This window comes from Mycteria americana, chromosome 8 (assembly GCF_035582795.1).
Source record: "Mycteria americana isolate JAX WOST 10 ecotype Jacksonville Zoo and Gardens chromosome 8, USCA_MyAme_1.0, whole genome shotgun sequence".
Classification (NCBI taxonomy): Eukaryota; Metazoa; Chordata; class Aves; order Ciconiiformes; family Ciconiidae; genus Mycteria; species Mycteria americana.
The window spans coordinates 27833627-27854387 of NC_134372.1; the positions used below are offsets into that span (position 1 = coordinate 27833627).

Consider the following 20761-nt stretch of genomic DNA (forward strand, 5'->3'; position numbering starts at 1 on the left):
GTCTTTTTGCAGACTTCCACTGGCTTCAGATCAGGCCCTACCAAAGCATGCCCAGCGGGCACCAAGCCCTGTGACCAGCTCCTGACCTGGCCCAGAGTATAGGGGCTCAGTGCAGCAGGGGAGTGGAGACTCAGGGCAGGAGGGTGCTGCGCTGAGAGAGGCAGCACCACAGGCGAGAAACACCAAACGCTCTACAGCAGAATGAGGGGGATCTGGAGCTTACGGTATCGAGGGGCTCATTGCTGACATATGGGTTTGGGAATCTGCCAGAGGTCAGATCCTGTTTAAGTGCCAGAAAGCTGTTTTTGTCACTGGCTACTAACAAGGGGATCATTCAGGCAAAATTCAAAGCAAACCTCTGCACCTGACCAGCTAAAGCACAGGGACAAATATCAAAAGGTCTATTCAAAGCCAGGGCAGCAGAAGGGGACAGTCTCACCAACAGCTCTCCCCCAGAACTTGTTAGTGTTCATGCATTACAATACAAATGATAAATGGCTGGAGGTCACAGAGAGTTTGTACTTTCCCCCAGCTTGCCAAGGAGACATGCGACCAATTTCTGCAGGGCTTCAGCCCGGACCACTGAGACACGCAGTACTTCCTCATGGTTGGCTCTCTCTTGACTGTCATAGCTCATCACTACTTTGTTGGTGATGAGGGAGATCCCAAGGACTCGGAGGCCACAATGCCTGGCTACAATTACTTCTGGGACAGTGCTCATGCCTACAGAGGGGAGGAAAGGACCAGGATGAGTCAGGATTTACACCAAAACAAGATCTCTCCAAGGCTGCAAACCACAATCCTACCTTCACAGCACACCCCCTTGTCTCATTCCCCCACAGCTCTCCATTTCTGAGCTATGCAATAGTTAAAGGCTACGATACTTTTAAGGCTGTAATAGTTGTAGCACTACAGTTACAACCCTCCTCAGCACAATAAACCACACACATTTGATTCCTGCATGCTACGTCTCTCCCCAAGACGTGTCAGACTGCTTGCAGCCTTGCTAAGAGAAGTACTGATGTGCTGTGTCATTTAGCTCTTCTCTTCCTTGGCTAAAAAAGCTATTGCAAAGAAAAATGGCTTTGAGGGAAGCTGAGCTCCTTTCCTCACACAATGAATCTGCAGTTATTAATGAACAGACTTCCATGAGCTGCTTCAACAACGCAGGGTTCAAGCCGGAGGAGTGATATGGATGATAATGCTTACCTTCCTTGTATGCAGTTAGGAAGATTTCCATAATTACCATCCTTACACAACCAAGACTCTTATGGAGGGCTGCTTTGTAGGGAAGAGGCACAGTGAAAATCCTTAGTGACAGAATTTAAACAAATAACAGGAAAAAGGACTTTGTTTCTGATTTGGCCCCACTCAGTCCTGCTGAAGTTGAGCCATCTGAGTGTGGGAGATTTGTGTTTGGGAAATAAACACAACATTGTGCTGGGATCCCTGTCCTGGGCAGCCATAAGCACACAGACTCTCTGCAGATCCATCCTAGTAGCTGCACTAAGCCACTGCAGAACTAAGCAGAAATACACAGAGCTCATTTCTCTAGGTCCAGGAGACTTAGTCAAAGACTGAAGAAAGTCAGCCTGGAGCAGAATTAATGGTTTAATCCATGTGCCCAACCAACCCTACCAGCCCAGCAGAGGCAGCTTACCTACAGCATCTGCTCCCAGTGCCTGCAGCATGCGGCACTCAGCAATGGTTTCATAGCAGGGACCAGCCAACAGACAGTACACTCCTTCTCGGATGAAGCTCAGAAAGCCCAGCTCCTGTGCGCTCTCCATTGCCAGGCTGAGCAGATCTTGTTCATAAGCATCTGACATACAGGGAAACCTCACTCCAAACCTGCAAGGCAGTAAAGGGCAGAGCCATGCTGATATTGCTAGTGCCACCTTCCCTCCGTCTGTTCAGTTCATCCTTCGGAGAAAAGGGAAATGTTAAGGTAGGCCTGCCACAGATGCAATCTCTCTCATCCCAGCCTCATCATCAGATACTTCCGCCATCATGACATTCCTGCTAGATCTAATTGCCCAAGACCCTCAGCATGTAGAGGTCATGGCTGCTGGAAGACCTGGCACCACATTCCTACCACACAAACCCTTTGGGAATGGTCTTTCTAAAGACTCCTGTCTCCAGAGAGCACTGATGGCCAATTATCTCTCCCCCCCAATAACTGTCCATGGTGACTTTTAAACATTGTCCATCAGACGGCTGCTGCCCTTTGCTTCTCCTGCACAACAGCTTGCAGACAGGCTCCCTGTGGCACTGAGTCCCTACGGTCATCCCAGTGAGGGGGTTTGAGCAGGGCCTGATGGAGCATCAGTCACTGTATTGAAGGCTCATCACAGCAGGCAGCTGCTAAACCAGGCTCACAAAGAGGGATGCCCTGTACCACAACAGCAAGGGCTGTCCTGTCACTACATTATTGAAAACATGCTTGAAACAAAGTTGGATGCACTGGACAAATCACATGAGATTTGAGTCTTTCCCCTTTACTGTCTAGTTTGAAGGGCCTCAAGGAGTGACTTTCTTTGGAAGGCAGATGAACAAAGCTTGCTAGTCAGAAAATACTTCCTTGGAAAGAACATCCGGTTCTCCATTTGGTTCCTGGCACAGCAAGATCACACTAAGTACAAGTTTGGAGATTCTTCTAGGACAGAACTGCAATCCATTCACTGATTTAAGATGCCCCAGTAGGTTCTGCCTGCCCCTCAGCTGCCTCTCCACAGCATGCACACATCCTGCAGGTCTTATATTGCACCTGCCAGCCCCAGAGAATGAGTATTGGATACTGAGCAGAGTGTCAGATGGTATCACATGTCTACATTTAGGCAAGGGCATCCCATTCTAGGTGTCCTCCCTTGCAGGGAAATGGAGAGTAGCACATGTTGGAGCTCCAGGGCCATATTTTAGGCAGCCTTCATCCTGTGCTTCAAGGCTGGGTCTCTTGCTTGCTTTGGGTCTTAAGATAACAGCTCAGTCCTGCTCCTGACTGAGCAAATCCTACTACTGACTCAAGGAGAGCAGCAGCAGACAGCAGACTGGTGTGCTGCTGCTGAGGAAATCTGGAAAACAAACTCCCAGCCACGTTCATCAACTCAGTTCAGCAGAAGTGGATCAGGTCCCTTATCTGGTTATTAAAGCTCATGCTTGTTTACATGTTCTTCCAGCTGAATGTTTAGGGTAATAGGTGGCTTATTTTATGTTTATAAACAACACTAAAAATTACATAAACAAAACCCTAACTTTCCCATCTGGTCTAAGGTAATAAGTATTCATCACCATGAAAAGTGCTTCTCTTTCCTGAAGGATGGCCAGCAATGCAGAAGACAATCTCTAATTTATAAAATTCAGTCCTCACATTCTTGCAGTATATTCCCTTTCCACATCACTTCATTGCCTCTAGTTTTACTCTGTTGTGCTTAGATAAATCCTTCCTGGTGGCTGAGCTGGACTGGATTTTAGGAGGAGTTTATTCAGCTAAAGCTCTGCAATACTTTGAAAGCTGATTCATAAAGACCTTTTGCCCATTTTGATGCCTTGGTCAGCAGTACAAAAGTCACCTCCCAGAGCACTGCACTCTTCACTGGGAAGCTGCTCTTGGGAGGCAATGAGACAGCTATGCTGCCTTTGAATGTTGTCCAGATGCAGTTATTGTTTGGTTGGCATTTCTCCTCCTGTTCCCAAGTGATTATGCAAGTCCAGAGAGCTTTAAACATTCCTCCATGTGGTTCCGTGCTTTTGATCATTCCTTCCTCCAACCCACACCAATACCTATGAAGACATAAAGATGTGCCGCTTCAGAGAGGTACTGTCCTCTTGCCATCTGAATTGCAGAACAGTGTTTATTTCTCCTGACGTAGTTGCTAGCACCTTTCAGATTTCTTGAGAAACAGAAGCCAGGTCTGGCATTACATCAGGAAGGAACTACCTTTAACTGGAAGCCAGGCAGACCATCTCATTGTCAGCCAGAACTTTCTTTTTGGAAAGATCCCAGGACAGTCCAGGTGCTTGCCCTTCAAAACATGTCCTTTTTTCAAGATGAAGGTACCAACCTGACAATGAATTTGAACTATCTCATTATCCAAACTCACTCTTTGCTTGTAAACTACCACCTCACCTCCTTCACCACCTCTGTTGCTTGTCCTCTGGCTTCACACACCTGGCTTTCATCTTGGCTTCTCTGCTGCCAGCTTGGTTAGGAAATAATTCTTGCTACTGTTATCTCCTTTATCACAATCCAGCCTCTTTCTTTCCTGCCATAAGACTCTTGACAGCCATGGATCTTTACTGCTTCTATGTTGACTTTCCTGACACCTGATGTGCTCTCCTTTGCTCAGCCTGAGTCTCCAGTGGGTGCATCCTCACACTCTTTTTATCCCCATTTGAGAGCCAAAGGGCTTCCTTTTGTAAATACTGGCCCATCTGGCATGTCTCCTCTCAGTGCTATGACCTTGCTGGTGCTGGTTGCCTTCCACCCTACCGGTCTGATGGTGCCTTGGAAGGGTTTTAGGATCATAGATTAATTCAGGTTGGAAGAGACCTCAGAGGTCATCTAGTCCAACCTCCTGCTCAAAGCAACTCTGTATCTGGTGGCAACTGCAGTCCAGGGGTGAAGATGTGTTACAAGCCCCTCTGCACACCATTCACAGGTTAAGTATCCTGCTACACAGCTAGTATAGGAAACCTGATTTCCCAGCTCAACCAGCAGCACGTCACTCGTAGATCTAGAGGTCTCCCAAGAGGCTGCCAAGACAACCAACTCTCAGACTGATGCCTTCAGTGAATACATGATGTTAATGAAGACACCCCAGTTTAATGACCTGGATACAAGGGTGGTTATCAGGAGATTGAGGTTTTACCTTTGCTCTGCTATCAACTTACTGCCTGGCCTCTGTCATATCAGTTCCATCACCAAAATGGCTGTTGATAAATGCAGGCTGGAGACACTGCAGTTCACCAGATCACTCAATTAAGAGCAACTAGCAGAGAGAGGAGCTAACAAGAAGAGACAGCATCAGGTCTCTTTATGGCTGGCCATGTCAGGAGAAGGATGAGAAGCCTACTTTTAGAAAACAAAACCTTCTGGAGGTTTGCATATAAACTCCTTATAGGCTTATAAAAGTAAGAACAACCAAGGAAAGGTGTTTGGGGAAGGCAGGGCAGGTAGCACAACACACACAGCTATTGTTTTAACTTTTCCCTTGTGGGTACCTGAAGCCAAACTCTACCTCTCAGTAAATATTTGCCAGCAGGGGCAACTGGCAGTCTTAGCCTGTAGCTGGAGGAAGAAAGGATTAATTAGTAACATGGGGCTGATGCCTTCTTACCTCTCATCATTTGGTCCACGCAGTGGATTCTGCCCTCCTAAGCCAAACATGCTGATGTGATCTCTTATGAACATGATGTCCCCCACTTGGAAGTGGGGGTTCAGTCCCCCAGCAGCATTTGTGACAATCAAGATCTCCACCCCCAGGAGAAAGAAGACCCTGATAGGAAAGGTGACCTGCAAGAACCAAAGCCATATATGCAATGAGTATCACAATTCGTAGACAGCTACTACTACATTTGAAGTATCGCAATTTGTAAAATAGCTTACATGATGGCAGAGAAGGGTCTATATGAGGCTACAAGGAGACAAAACATTTTTCTCCAATTTTAAGTTTTCCTCTAATTTAAATAGAAAGAACTTTTTTTTTTTAAGCATATTAAAAACTAATCTTGAAATGAATACCATTAAAATTCAAGCCCACATTTCCTACAGCTGCACTAAGGTCAAATAAATGCAGTACGAAAGAACATGCAGCTAATTTTTCCTTGCTGCCAAGGTCTTGCAGAGATCAAACCACTGTGCTGATTGAAGTAACTACTTATGCACATGGACTTGGAGTGTAATTGATAAACCAGCTTTTTACAGCAATGATGCATTTCACAGAAGCAGAGAGATTATTTTATTAATCTCATTTTATTCACATTAGTTCACTTCAGTGTCCTGCTTATCCAAAGTTAATGAACAATTGGGAACCAGAAAAGAAATTTAAAAGTTTGATTTTGAGGAGTCAGGAAGGAATTGGGACGATATCTACTACCTCTAAAATGCTAAAGAGGCTGTGAGCAGAGAATTTCCGAACTATGGACATCATGTCTTTAAGAAATTAGTTAATTTTAATAGACAAACATGTTTTGATAAACCTAGTTTTGTATCAAGTGCATTTAAAATAGTTTTGTTCTATAAAAAGTTGAGTGGTACCAAGTATTGCAGTTTATATCCAAAAGCAAACTGACCTCAGCCACAAATAAAATATCAAAGCTATCCAGATAAAGAACACACAAAACTATCAGCCAGTAAGTAAATATTATTGGTGTTTTCTAACAGAAATGTACATACATGCATGTTAGGTAATATAAACACAAATACTTACATACTTCTCTATGTTAACAGGGAGAGTATACCAAGTTACACTAGTTTTTCCTAGGGAAAAAAGCTGTAAACTATACAAATGCAAAAGAAGATTAAAATAGATTATTATCAAAGTTTCCTGGTTGCTGGTTTAAATCATTATTAAAATGACTGAGTTAAAGCACATAAATTAAGCTGCCTTGTATGATATATTTTGTCCTGTGAGTATAGCGGGGCTAACCACTTTGTGTGGCTGTGCAGCATCAGCTTCACCTAGCAGAAGCTGACTACCTCTTGGTTTGAACTCCCAATTTTATTTTTTTGGGAGAAGTTTAAAATCTAAGCAAGATTCATTGCAACAACAATGTAAGTTCATTGCAAGAGCTAACCTCTTGCAGCTAGATATCAAAGCAAGAAGTCACTTTTGCATCTTTTACAACATCTCCCCCTACATGAATGATTTTCTTAAGGAGAACTCACCGTGCTGACAGAGTATCCTTCGTAATAGTGAAAACGTCCCTGCATACACACACAGGGCTGTCCATTCAGCTCCCCAAACACCAATCTGCCAACATGCCCTGCAACTGGAAATTAACAGTGTCATTTTAGTTACAGGTCTTGAGGTCTTTGACTTCAGAGGGCTTTGTCAATCAATGATTATGCATTACAGCAGGGCCAAGCACTGTGAAACCAGGAGCTGAAAGTTAAATAAATGCCATAGTGCAGAAACGTGTAGGGTTTTTTTTCTGTGAACACACATTTCACCACTGAGGGACTGGTTTGCAGACCAATGCCAAGTGGTGCACATTGACTTGAGTTGTCTCACTGTAAGGCTGTTGCAGGCTGGGATGGATGGGTTGCTGTTGCCCTGGGTTGTGCTAACCTGTGCTCCGCGGGAAATGAGGGATGTCCTCATACAGAAAGACTGTCTTGTTATCCAACACATCTGCCAGACCTCCCAGTCCAGATCCACAGATGATCGCAGTCTTTGGGCGCTGGACGGTACGGGTGCATAGCCAATCCGCTGTTTCCTTATACACCTCGTAGCTATTTCTGCAAAAGGAGAACAGGTCAGTGAGGCTATCAACCCATCCAAAGAACAAGCTTCAAAGGATAAAAGTCCTGAAAAGGTGCAAAGAAAAAAAAAATCATTAAGACTAAAATAATAGGAGCTTCACTGCTATTATTGAAGATTTTTCACTTTCAATCTCTCATATTTTACTTCTGGCCAGAGGCAAATCATTTGAATCTTCTTTGCTGGTTTCATTCTATAGTGGAAGAATGGCTAATGATACCTAGATCACAGAAATGTCACAAGGCATAACCACTCCTGCTTCTGATGGGCTCTGGTCTCTCCTGAGTTACTGAAGGAATGCAAAAGCACAGTTAGACTGAGAAATTGCAGCTTATATATGCCTGTACAGGGATGTCCAACCTATGATGGGGAAATACAAGTGGAAATACAAATGGAAGTCCAAGGGCAGCCGTACAGCACTGCTGGGATGCTGTGCTGATGAAGGAGTAGACACCGTCCCCTGCAATAAGGAGACTAATGGGACATGGGGCAAGCATCACCTACAGAGATGGAGAACCCAATATTCGTTAAGTGTTGAGTGCCATCAGCTTCCAGTGCTTCCTTCTGGGGCTGGTAACACATCTCAAACATCCACCTTCCTGACACCTTGTGGTTTCAGTACAGGAGGCTAAACATGGAGATCTCATTCATCCTATCCTCTCCCACAGGGTGGGCAGTGGGTCACACCTACAGTCTAGCCCTAGGCAAGAGGCCCAATGACATCAGTCTACATCAAAACAGAAATTAAAACCAGGAATTTGGGCTCCTGGGTTTATGTTGTCTGATTTAAGAGGGGGACTGCTCAAACAGCTTGGCAAAACAATGTGTCTTATCCAGCACTGAGGCACATTGCTAGAAGGTGGGATAGAAGCTGGCATTACACTGCCTGTTGTATATCTGTCTCGTGGGAAGAGGGAGGACTTCAATTTTTAGGCCTATCAGTCCAGTATTCATCAGATGCATGGATCAGTTTTGAAACACAATCAATAGCAGAATAATCCCATAATCCTGTTTCCAATAGGACAATGCAGATATCTTCTGAAAATCAGTATCAAGGTTGATTGGAAATTCTCTTCAAAAGCAAGGGTACTGATAGCATTTCTTGATAGTGACTCAATCATTACCATTGATGAGTAGAATTAATGGCTGTATATGATAGAGGACTGGGTCACAGAGTGAACCAACACAGGTAGGGGCAGCAGGTTCTCTAAATGAAAAGCTGATCTGCTTATTAAGGGATGAGAGAATCCGATACTGCAAGATTGAAGGTGATGTAAAATTGACTGGAGATGCTGATAAGCAGTCACTGTCTACTTCATGAATGTTATTTTGGTTTTTTTTTTTTTAAATCAAGTCGCTGGTTTCCAGAGGTGCAAACCTTAGTCATGTTGTGATTCTGCTGTCTGCAGCCTCAGAGGACATACAGAAAAGCTTTCAAAGTGGTGCTCCACACTCCAGGAGGTCTCAGACCATTGATGAAGAGGATTTGACTGTCAGTGTACAACTGGTTCATGTAAATTAGAGTATCAGATATTCAAATGCAGGCTCTCAATTCTATAATGCTTTTTCCTCCTTTATACTGACAAGGTAGGTAGTTTTTGCATGGATATCTTTTGAGCTTTTTCATCTCCCAGCTGTCCAGCTCCTGCTATAAGTCCCATCCAATATCTGATACCTCAAACATGTTCATAGTTACAAACTGATGTCAAAAATACCCAAGTATGTCATAAACCTGCAATCCAATGGGAAGAAATAACTTCCATATGCATTAATTAAAATGAAGAGTCATATGTAGCCAAAATACTTTTCAAAGGAAAAGTCTGGAAATGAGAAAGTTTATTTACCATAACACATTGTTGAATTTTTCAAGTGTACCAAGAGCTCTTGAAATAAGCAAAAGCTATGAAAGCAACATTGAGGCCTACACTTGACTGACTATATTATCCCTTGCTCCCAGAAAAAAGCTTTAAAAGTGCTTTACATACATTAATGAATGATTCCCCCCAATTTCTGTTGAATAACTGTAATCCTTGTTTAGAAATTAGAGGGAACCAAGAGAATTTAAATGTAATACCCAAGCTTTTGATGTACCTGTGGCAGACAAGAGAACAGAACAAGGTCACCAGGATCTGCTCTTCCACTTGACCACTAATCCCCTTTTTTCAGTTTTTTTTTTTAAAAAAACATGCAAACACCCTTGCAAAATAACATTAAAAATTGATATTATTCCTATATCCCCTGAAATTTTAGGAGTATGGGATGAATCTGCTTCCATGTCTGCTGAAGACATTGGGATAGACTGAGCTGTGTTGAGTTTGAGGGAATTTTTTTCCTTCTAAACAGAAAACATTAAAATATTTCTTATCCAAAGAAGTAAAACTCCAGTGCTGCATAACTCTCCTTGCCCGAGAGGAGCTTCAGCAGGGCGCAGGGGCCTTGCAGAGCCCTCTCCATCCCAAAGGCTTTGGACATGCCAGAGCTGTCCCCAGTGCTGAGAGCACAGCAATGCCAAAATTAATCTGCAGTGCCCTGCTTGCAATATTTAGTTTTCAGAAATCTTCTGGATGCACAGCATCAAAAGAGGACTGGCAGGCATGAGTAATTTCTGAATGCGAAGGAGATACCTGCTCAGCAGGAGTGGAGGGGGAGTTTGACCTCTGGGTCACCAATTGCAACCTTTAGCCAGGAACTGCATGAGCCCAAGGTCTGTGCAAGCTTTTTGACAGCCTGAATTAATACATGTAGCACAAAGCCCCCTATAGCTACTCCATCTCCAGCAATGCACACCTAATAATAGTGCTCAGTAGCATCGCTTTGGATTAAATCACAGGATCAGCTGAAAACACAATCCCCTTCATTGTGCTTGCTGTCATCCACTGGAGAAACGCATCTGCTGCAAAACACAGGACTGTCACTGATGACAGATCTTTTATGGCATGAAAAAACCCACCTTCATTGTGCTTCTAGGTTGGTTGAAAGCAAATCCACATAAAAAGCAGATACATCCCAATAAACAGATAAAGCATTACATTTCAGAGGGGCATACCACCCTACATATTCACAGCGTATGCCGCTCCACACCATGATATTTGTCTCTTCTGGCCCATAACCTTTCCCAAGGTCACCTGCCATGGTAATTGCCATATTTCATAATACCAGCACCTGACACAGGCAGATGGCCAGACTCCTCTTCAATAATAAGATGTTTACTTCTGAGCAGCACTCGCCTGACATTGAGTGCCCAGTAGGAAGAAGAGGAAAACAAATCAAGGAAAAGCAATGCAATTTCACTAGCCCCTTCCAGCTTGGATGTCTGTGCATCCCCTACTTCACAGCACCTTACCTGTCTTCCTCAGCATAGGCCATCCTCCTCCTCTCTGCTTAACTGAAAGAAGGGGATGGTTGCTGGAAATGGAGCTGCAGGGTTTTATTTGACCAAAGAGCAGAGGCCCATTGAACCTGCAGAAGCTGCTGCTGTCTCTGGCAGTGAGTCAGGGAGGTGCGTCCCAGCTTCTCTCTGCTTTCCCCAGAGCATCTCTAATCCCCGAGTAGGAGGGGCATGTTCAGGACATCTGCTTTTCTGGTCTCACCCCCCATGACACATGCTCTAGAGCTCTGCAGAAAGCTTACATGCACTCACACACACTTTATAATGCAGATTAAGCCTAGAAAGTTCATATGCGCACGCACAACTTTTCAGCAGCCCCCCAGAGAGGAGCAGCTGACAATGGATCTGCATAGATTTGCACACTCTTGCATCAACTGGGAACCAGCTGGAGTCACCTGTTCCTTTGCAATTCAAACCCCTGGGAGCATGGCATGAGCTCACTGGGAGTGTGCAGACTCTGCAAGATGACCTGTACCACCTATTTTTGCCTGCAACAAGACTTTCCTGTATCTCACATCATTCTCTTCCCATTCTTTCATGGCAACCACGGGTGATGTCCCATTAGCTCCCCTCAGTTTTTTTGTTCACATTTAATTGCCTCACCCATCTCAAAAGGAAATACTGACTTCAGATATGCTAAACCTCTGTTCAGCTGATTATATTATGGAAGATACAGGAAAAAATCAGGGGTCCCACCATCTGCCCCTCTAATTTTAGCTTTGTTTTATACAGAAATAAAGCTTAAAACAACCTTGTCTTATGTGTGTGTCCATGCAACAGTGTCTAATCCCAACAACTGATGTGAACCTCATTTTACAGAGCCATAGAAGTTTCCAAGACAATTGAATGCCAAAAAAGTTTATGAAAATTGGTGATGAGTAAAGACTTTACGCGCCTCAGGTGGAAGGCTACAGCTACAATAAGTACTCATAGCTTACTAGATCCAGAGAGGCCACATGAGAATAGAATTTATAAATATCCCAAGAAGGGAGAAAACCTTAATCAGAACTTGTCAATTGCTAGACAAATCAGCCAGACAAAAAAACAACTTAGAAAATTGGGCTACACCAGTTTCAGGTCTCATAATATTTCTTATACTTATTATTCTTATAAATAATATTTATTATTATTCATGTTTGCTTTTTAGTCTTGAAGACCCCACATCAAACATCCCCTTGGTTGCCCCAGGAAATTCTCTCAAAGAACTTCAAAGTCAAACAAGGTAATAAATGCAGCCAGAAAAACCTGGGCATTTTTAGAGAGAGATGCTTCATATTGGAAAGCAGAAACCCACACTGTCCCCCTTGATTCCAGCACAGGCTGTGAGTCTGTAACAACCAACATGATTTAGGCATCATGTGTAGCAGCAAGTTCTGTTGACAAAAGGTATTTGTTGAGATACAATTGGCACTGAAGAAACAGAAAATGGATCTGAACAGAAACCATAAGTGCCCTTTCCCCTTAAGTTCTTGACCTTCTCCCTGTCTTTCTCATGGTCACACTTCCACTTACTTACTTTCTCTCAGAAAACTTAAAATGCCTCTTCTACAAAGATCAGTGGCTATGCGTGCTGCCACTTCAGGAATCAGTGGTACATTGCTGCACTGGCATGGCACACCCTGCTCTCAGTTTGTTGGGGGCAATGGAAAATCAACATTAAGGGTCTAATATTGCTCTATCATTTTCCCTTTATGCCCTCTTTCTCATTCTGTTTTTACCATGTTCCCCCTCCTTTTTCAGATACACCTTTTTGTCATTCTCTCACTCTTGTCTTTCTGAACCTTAGCCATCTCTGCCTCTTTGGTGTATATTCTTCTTTCCATTCAGCATTGTTTTTCTATACAAAACACAGTAGGCTGATAGCAGAGATGGTTTAGGTAGATTTAACTGCATCAAACCCTGTATCTAAAAGGGTCCCACGCTGCTTGCCTTCCTACACAAGCCAATGTGCCAAAGGACACAAGCAAGTCACTGACACCCAAGCAACATCTGCCTAAAGCCAGGGTCTTAGAGCCACTTCCCAGCTCCATCAAGCCTTTTTGCCCTCTGGAAACCCACACCCCTCTTGCCAGCACTCAGAAGTTCTTTAAAAGCCATTATTTGCTCCCATTAAATTAAATGGTAGAGCAATGTTAGGCCCTTAATGTTGATTTTCCATACAGTTCTTTGGTATCAGCAGAGTTCTGATGCCCCCCAGATATGTTCCCTTGTTTAGCCTTAATCTGATTACATTCATTAATCTGATTCTTTCTTGCAAAGCAGACAAGAGATCAGACAGCCTGAGAGTTCCTCCCAATTTATTCTCATCTCCTCCCTAGTTTGGATTTACATGGAAAACAGGATTATCAAAAAGGGACCATTTTATCTATCTTTCTGCAGTGTCTGTTATTTAACAGCAACAAAAATTACTTGAGTTTTAACCTGTAATGCTGTACTGGCTGGACAAGTACTAGATAAAGGTTCGCCCTACTAGAAAAAATTTGAGCATTGAGGGCATTCATGCCAATAACACTGTAGAGAGGAAGAGAAAAAACTAATTAAGCTTCAGCTCCTGTACAAGTACTCTGAAGCAGATCTATCTAAAAAAATAAGTTATTGAACAGATTGCATAATCCTTAAGAAAGAGTATTGGCAGTTGTCCATCCTGAAAGAATCTCAGTCATGTCTTTCTGTATGCATGTATCTGCAGCAAATTATATCTATAATCCAGTTCATATTGACTTGGGCGTCATTCAAGTCCTGTTTCTGTAGCTAGAACTTCAACTGCTACAGGATGCAGATACAATCACCTGAAATAATTTTATAACAATGCTTTACATTCCTACAGCAATTTCTATCTAAAGAAGTGTTGTGAAGTATTTTGCAAGCATTTAATCAAAACATTTAATTAATGCTTTAGGGTAAGTCTCCCACTTCCCTGTGTGCTCACATTATCACAGCATCAAATTATCTTGTCGTCTTCTCACATGTACTGCACATCACCCTTTTGGGAAAGAGAACTGAGCTGCAGAAAGATTAGCAGGGTGTCTACACAGTGGAGATAACTTATGTCACCCTAGTCCAGAAGAAAGCATCCCTCCAAAGTCCTACAGGCATTACCATGCCCTCATGGGTGCAGTGTTACAAGGCACAAGGAAGGCAAATAAAATCAAATTATATACCAGATATATTTTTTCCCCCCTACAGAACATTTTAACAGAAATCTCTAGGAGGATCTGTCTGAAGTGATGTGTGTGCTGCTCATCATACATCTTCAGGAAAGAGACCTCTGACCATAGTGAACACAGAAGAGGGATGACCAGGGGAACAGAAAACCAGACATTCAAAAAGCTTGTAATGGTTAGCTGAGCAAAATGAAAACTAAGCCATCTCCAATGACAGCCTGAAAATGTTGCCATGGAGGCAGGAGAGATACAGAAACTTAAGACAGGCACCAGGGAGCTGGGGAAATGCGTGTTCAGTTAGGCTAGATGTCAGAAAAAAGCTTCTAGCTACCCAAAATATGCAGTCCTGAATAGCCCTCCTGTAAGGGCAGTGGGGGAAAGGCTTTTAGGGTCGAGATCAGTTAACATGAAGGGTTGCATGATGTTCACTGGCAGGGAAGCAGACACAGCATTTATAAATTGTATGCAAGCTCTGTAAAAGACTCACCAGCTTTGTAAAACTCAGGCAGAATGAGGAAGGAACTTGACCAAATCTGTGAACAAATGATACCCTAGAAACTAGGAAAAGAGCAGAGATGTCCTAAGACCAGCCAACATCTCCATCTTCCAGCTCTAGGAGAAGTGTCAAAGGCTAAAGGATAAGACTGGGGTTGTGGCTATGGGAGCTTGTGTAAATGAAGTTTGTGTCAAGGAACTCAGTAGAGAAAGGGTATAAGGAAAAGGATAATTTGGGGATTTGAGGGAAGGGAGTTGTACTTTCTGAAGTGGTAGAAACAGCACAACCGGTGATCAGCGGTACATCAGGCTTGGGATGAATGGATGGGCTATGCGCTGTGAAAGTGCTTTGAGGTAGGCAGAAAAATCAGAGGAAAATGTAGTGGAGAACTGCAACAACACTTTAGTGAGGATAAGTGGAAAAGACATGGATCCTATGGATCCTGGTGGACTAGAGACTACAAAAGGCCAGATACACCCCTGGCCTACAATAAATACAAATAAAAAAAGAACTAAAAATAAGGAAGAAGAAAGAAATGCTTTCAGCCCTGTCACAGAAGAAAACAATTCTCAAATAGTTAAATAGTAATATGCAGCTATATACATCACAAACAATTCTTGAAAACAGATATATTCCCTTATTTGACACAGGTAAATACAGTTTGTATCCTGGCATCACAGCCAACTGCTGGCCTGGAGCTCTGAGTATGCTTCTCTGCAGGAAGAATAAGACTTCTCCATGAGAATAAGGACACTTGCCCATATTGAGACCACACAGGATCAGTTTATTCTGTTCTGTGATGTGGTTTTCTCTCAATAATCGATAATACTTTCACACAGTGGAGCTTGAGGCCAGACCTTTTCACCAGTCTCTAGGACCATGTTCCTGTTTCCCCAAAACCCCCCTTTGGAAAATACTGCTTTCTGGAGGTCAGCAGGTAAACATACTATTCCTTGTAGCCATGGTCCATCAGGATGTATTTATGCTGTCCCAACAGGATCAATGCTTTCTCATTATCTCATTTGTGGTGCAATAATGCCACAATATTGAATAGTCTATAGGTTTTTCCTTTTAGTTTCCATTTCAGTGATTTTTGTGTAAATAAAGCAAAGGTTAGACAACTGTAGATCATTTTACTAATTGTCTACATTAGACATTGTTTACTGAAGTCTCACAACTCACTTTCACTATAGCAGACTGTGGTTGCAATTCCTCCAGCAAGGAAAGTTAAAGGCAAACCTGCCTGACTTTGGACTGCAATCCAGGAGCCAAACAAGAGCCCTTATAGACTGGTCCCCAAGGTCATGCCAAGCCACTACATTAAGGGCAATCAACCTTCCCAGCCTCATACACCACATACCCATTTCTTGATACAGCTGAGAGCCACAAGACATGTAAAATGTGAGAGACACAGCCCCAGATGGGGCTCAAAGGGTACAAGATAGCAACAGCTCCTTAGTAGTCTCATTTCTCCACTGCAGGAGAGGGCTCAGCTATATGTGCAACCAGTTCTAGGCAAGTCAGCAGCATTAACCTCACAGACCCATTTGGATGGTTGCCTCCTCCTGGCAAGGACTCAGGTTACCCAGATCATAACATAACCCCAGCATGGAAGTTGCAGCTGAGCCCTTCAGAAGCCCCATGGTGTCCTTTCAGTTTTAATCCAAAGTATTCCTCTAGAATTGCCTACAGTGAGCTTTAAAAAACACACTGATATAGCCAGACCTACAGGTAAACACACAACAAGATCCTCTAGAGATCTCAGGAAGCCTGAAGCTAAGTGGGGTTTGTGTGACTGATGGGCCATTGCAAATCCTTGTGGGGAAACTGTTAGCTAAAAGTATCCCTGTAAGTCTTCCCTTCACCTTTGGTATTCAATCTGAACTTTTACAAAAAATAAAAAAAGCTGTTACCTGCCTGTCTTTAAGAGACCAGTGCTATCTCCCCAACTTTCAAACATCTTGCATCCTGCACAGTGATAGCTAAAAACATGGTGAGACTTCATGCAAAATTACACATTTTTGGGGCTGATCTTTAGAAGCAGGGTGAGAAGTACTGGGTGTCCTGTAGAATCTATGAAGCATCTTCTAGGGGTCAGCATAGTCCTCCCAGCAGCCTTCCTGCATATCTGGTCTGATTAAAAGAGCTCCCAAACACTCCAGCAACACTCCTCAGCTCCATCACATAGCATGCTTATACTATATGTGCACTTTGCTATTTTAACTACAAAAAAAAGTGAAAGGAATAAACAAGACTACTTTGCTCTTAATTAGATGTTTAACTTGTGATGTTTAACTGCACAATGTTCCTTTAAAGACAGATGCTTCTGTCTGGGGTTTTTGGTGCCACAGCTGTGCACACATCTCACAATCTGATAGGGAGAAGATCAGCTATCTATCAGCTGCTAGAATATTAGTTCCACAAAAGCAGGACTAATCCAGGAAGCAAGTGCTATGTTCCCATTTTGAGTGTCTCACATGGGCAGAAAAGAGATTATTTTGCATAAGATAGAAATATCTACTTGAACTTCTGCTTTAACTTGAAGAGATTCAGGAAAACACAGGAGGAAACAGAAAAAGCATCATATTTTTCTTAAGTATGCTATTCAGTTGCATTTTTTTTAGCTAGTAATCTTGTAATGTTGCATGCTCAGTGATGAACTGTTCTCCCCTGTATTTTGGGAGAGCCTTATCTTTAGCAGTCCAGGAGACTGTGAAACTGCAAAGCTACAAGCTATAGTAAAAGCCTAGCAGGGTAGGACTGAAAAGGTAAGAGTCACACTCACATACTGCTTTCCCCCACATACTGAATTGTAGTTGTCTTCTTGCTGATATTATCCAAACACTTAAGAACCCAAGAGCACGTACAAAAGGTAATTTAAGTATTTAAGAAGAGATTAAAAAGAATCAGCTCTTGAACTCAATGATTTAAATAACCTATTGTCTACAGAATGTAATCAGTGCAAGTTTTGTGGCTGGTAAGTGAGCATACAGGAACAACAAAAGGAAAGTAACAGAAATATCACAGCATTACTGGAGATATCAGAAGGAAAGCCAAAACTAAATGAATAATGCACTTAGTTTTTTACTACAAACACAAGAAGAAAACATTTCAGACTATAACATACCTTTTACATTCACATTAGCTTTAAGTCTGTCTAAGCTAAGAATAAGAAAAAAAATTAACAATAACATTACTATATGCTCTATACAATCAAATTTAAATAGAGACCATAAGAGACACTGGGGAACACACAATACCCTCAGCCACCCACCTTACTAGCTGCACAACTGCTTTACCCCAGCTTTCCCCCTCACCTTTAAGTAGCCAAAGATGTTGACTGATTGGAAAGTGATTTTCAAACAGGCCAACCAAAGGCTGAAGAGGCATTGCAGACATACATATAAATCTTCCATCCCTACCTAAGCTCTTTCTTGTTAGGTAAAACTTTTTTCTGATGAAGCAGCCAGTAAGTAACTTACTTTTTGTTATACTGTTTATCAGAGATGAACATGGTAGTTTTAGCTTTAAAAATACATTTTCTTTTTTCCAAGGGATTTAAAGAATAAGTTTTAGTCCTGTATTCATGTTTGCAGGTAGCATAGGGTTTTCTCTATACGTAAGGTTCCTTCTATTTTGTGACAATGTTCCTTCAATTTAGAAAACAAATAAATAGCTTAAGAGGAGGGGAGGAAGGTTGACTGTTTATAGGTTTATGTATTTAGTTATAACTTTAATATGTAAGTTCTCTAACATATCTAGAGCAGGAGAAAAGATGATTTACCTATGCATCATTATTACATCTTTAAGATGGATATGCCAAGTTTTTTTACCAACTATTTAGCTTCTAGCAAAATTTTCCCTGGTTATACTAGTTCTGGAGTCCCTTGTACTCACAGCACTGAATTTCTGTGCTAGAACTAATTCTGGCTTAGGGCTGGATCATGTTTTGTCAAGGAGAAGTATGTGAGAGCACAAAAGTCAATAACAGTAAACCTGGCATTAAAGCAAAAGGATTTCTGCTAACTCATGCTACATTGTCAGATGTTTGCTCCCAAATGGGCTGGCAAGTGCCTCGTTCCCTAACCTGCGTATAGGCAAATCCCTACAATGCTTAAAACCTCAAGAGCAGCTTGCACCCTCTGTCTACTATAGTAATTAATCTGCTTTGACCTTCCTGCCTCTACTTGCAGATTAGATGCTGTTTTGCTGTCTAGAAAGTGTATGTGTGTTTCCAGGATGCTGCAACGGATGCTCGATTCTGCTCATTATTTCTCTGTTAATATTTCAAGGCTCTTGCCTCCTGCTAACCCAAGTTGGGTGTAATGAGTCTCCTGGGGATTTAGAAAGGGCAGCAAAGCAGGTTATCACGTGCATGAGTCTTCTCAAGTATCTGCTTATGGGTTACAGAGGCCAAAGCAAACTCCTGAGGAGCATTGCTGCTGACTCCAGAAGTGGACGCTGGCCTGGAGAGCACATGCTGAGACATGTCATCTGCAGGGTTGGGAGATGATGGTGCTTTGCTCTGGTTCCTTGATCAGCTATGTCTGGTTCTGCAGGGCAAGCGTCTCAAGTCTTCATGCAGAAAGCTGCAGGGCACTGAGCCCCAGCCCTTCCTCTCCAATGGGATGCTAGCAGTTTGCCACAAAGCTTTCCTCCCTGTTTTTCTCCAAAAAACCTGTAAGTATTATTGTGTGGTAAATGCTAGTTTAATAACTTCTATAAACGTTTCTTACTTCTTTTGGGGTGCTCTACTGCTTGGAGGCGGCTCCTCTGCTCCCTTCCTGCAGAAGCCAGCCATCTCAAATCAGTGGGGCTTTCTGGTGAAAAGCAGCCTGCTTTTTAGCTCCTGTGAATGAAACGGTGTGGCTTCGAGTAGGCAACCTGTCTCCTGCCCGAGCAGCCTTTGCTTGGGGAATGTGGGCCCTCGTTGCTCCTCACCCTCTCTCAGTAGTAACAGCGATGGGTGGCACTCCAGGCTTTGCCCTGCTGAAAAACCCCTCCATGTTTATTTATAAAAAAATAAATAAAAGCCCTACTGGCACGGGGGGAGGTGCCTGCGGCGCCCCGCTGAGGAGAGGGCAGGGCGGCGGGGAGCGGCTGGGGCGAGGCTGCGGGGCCGGGCCGTGGAGCGAGGGGGCCGGGCCTGCCTCGCTTCCCGCCGCACCGCCTCCGCCCGCCGGGTAAGAGCGGGGGCTCTTCTAGGCCGCGCAGCAGCCGCGGCCTCGCGTAGCGAGCGGGCGGCGCGGGGCGACGCCTCGGCCGGGCGCGCCACTACGAGGGGCCGGGGCGGAGGGAGGCGGCCGGGCCGCGCTGTGGCGAAGGGGGGCGGGCTGTACCGCGGTGGCGGGCGGGAAGGGGAGAGCGAGTTTACCCGGGCGCCGCGGCCCTGTGAGGCCTCAGCGTGTGCCGGGGCTGGCTGCTGCGTAGGGCCGATCCGAGAGGGAGCTGGCGTGCGGGGCGCGGGCCTTCCCCCCGGCGCTGGGATGTGTGAAGAGCTGCGGGGTGGGGAGGAGCCCAGAGCCCTTAAGCAGGCTTGAATCCAGGCCAATGGGGGCTGGAAATAATATAAAAAAGAAAAAGCAAGTGACTGCCTGTTTCCTTGTCATGCCTTGGATGGTAGATTGTTCAGGGATTTGCTGGTGTGAGCTGTAATTAAAAGGCCATGCTTATAGTTGGTATTTAAAAATTGAAGTAAAACTAGTTTAGGGTACAGTGCTCTCCTGTGTTTCCTTCAGCTTTCCCCTTCTCCCCAGCACCCGTAGTGAGAAAGGACTAGATTAAAGCCAAAATACATCTGCATAAAGGAAAGTGAAACTAAATATGCTTATTGAAAGGCAACTGAATTGGGGAAATGAGAAATGAAATTTCACTCGTGTATACTTAACCATGTGCTTCTCCTCAGAGGGCTGATGGTTATGAGAGGAGACAGTTGTGGAGCTGTGGCCTGAGGTGCTACATGGATTCAAGGGGAAGAGTAAAGTGTTTAGGTTGGCCATATTTTGTCCTGTTTGCTTCCAAAGTTTCTCAACTCTTTCTATTTTAATCCATTATTTTTTCACACTAAACTGTTTTGTAACACTTAAGATCATTGCATTTTGCTTCTGAGGTAATGGGATGGTTAAAATGATATGCTGAGAGATTTCTTGTCTCTTGTGGTAATTTTGCTTAAATTATTTTGCTTAAATGAATATCTTAGTTTTGAATAGATTGCTGACTGATTTCTGGTTAG

At 43.5% G+C, this 20761-nt stretch overlaps 2 protein-coding genes across 5 annotated transcripts in view; one reads left to right on the forward strand and one right to left on the reverse strand.

The window, feature by feature from the left end:
• PNP (purine nucleoside phosphorylase) lies at window positions 1–20004 on the reverse strand. Its single transcript, XM_075510431.1, has 7 exons — window positions 19904–20004; window positions 19266–19518; window positions 7290–7459; window positions 6887–6990; window positions 5337–5512; window positions 1661–1851; window positions 1–723 (listed from the first exon to the last, which is right to left on the reverse strand). The coding sequence occupies exons 2-7, from the start codon at window positions 19328–19330 to the stop codon at window positions 506–508; spliced, it is 924 nt and encodes a 307-aa protein (XP_075366546.1). The 5' UTR covers window positions 19331–19518; window positions 19904–20004; the 3' UTR covers window positions 1–505.
• The window catches only part of CMTR2 (cap methyltransferase 2), a 9112-nt gene continuing 7945 nt past the window's right edge, over window positions 19595–20761 (forward strand). For 3 of the 4 annotated variants that reach the window (XR_012776911.1, XR_012776912.1, XM_075510429.1), the window contains exon 1: window positions 19595–19712. The gene's annotated coding sequence lies outside the window, so the exon portion shown is untranslated. Of the gene's footprint in view, window positions 19713–20155; window positions 20520–20761 lie in introns of those variants that run through there. The other variant, XM_075510430.1, reaches the window with a different exon arrangement.

What these genes read in the sequence shown, in the direction of transcription:
- PNP (XM_075510431.1), bottom strand. Translation starts at nt 19,330, where the DNA reads ATGGCTGGCTTCTGCAGGAAGGGAGCAGAGGAGCCGCCTCCAAGCAGT. An exon ending in AAGGATACTCTGTCAGCACG is followed by an intron (nt 5,513 to 6,886) that starts GTGAGTTCTCCT and finishes TGGTTCTTGCAG; the next exon opens with GTCACCTTTCCTATCAGGGT. An exon ending in CGTGGACCAAATGATGAGAG is followed by an intron (nt 1,852 to 5,336) that starts GTAAGAAGGCAT and finishes ACTGCCTTGCAG; the next exon opens with GTTTGGAGTGAGGTTTCCCT.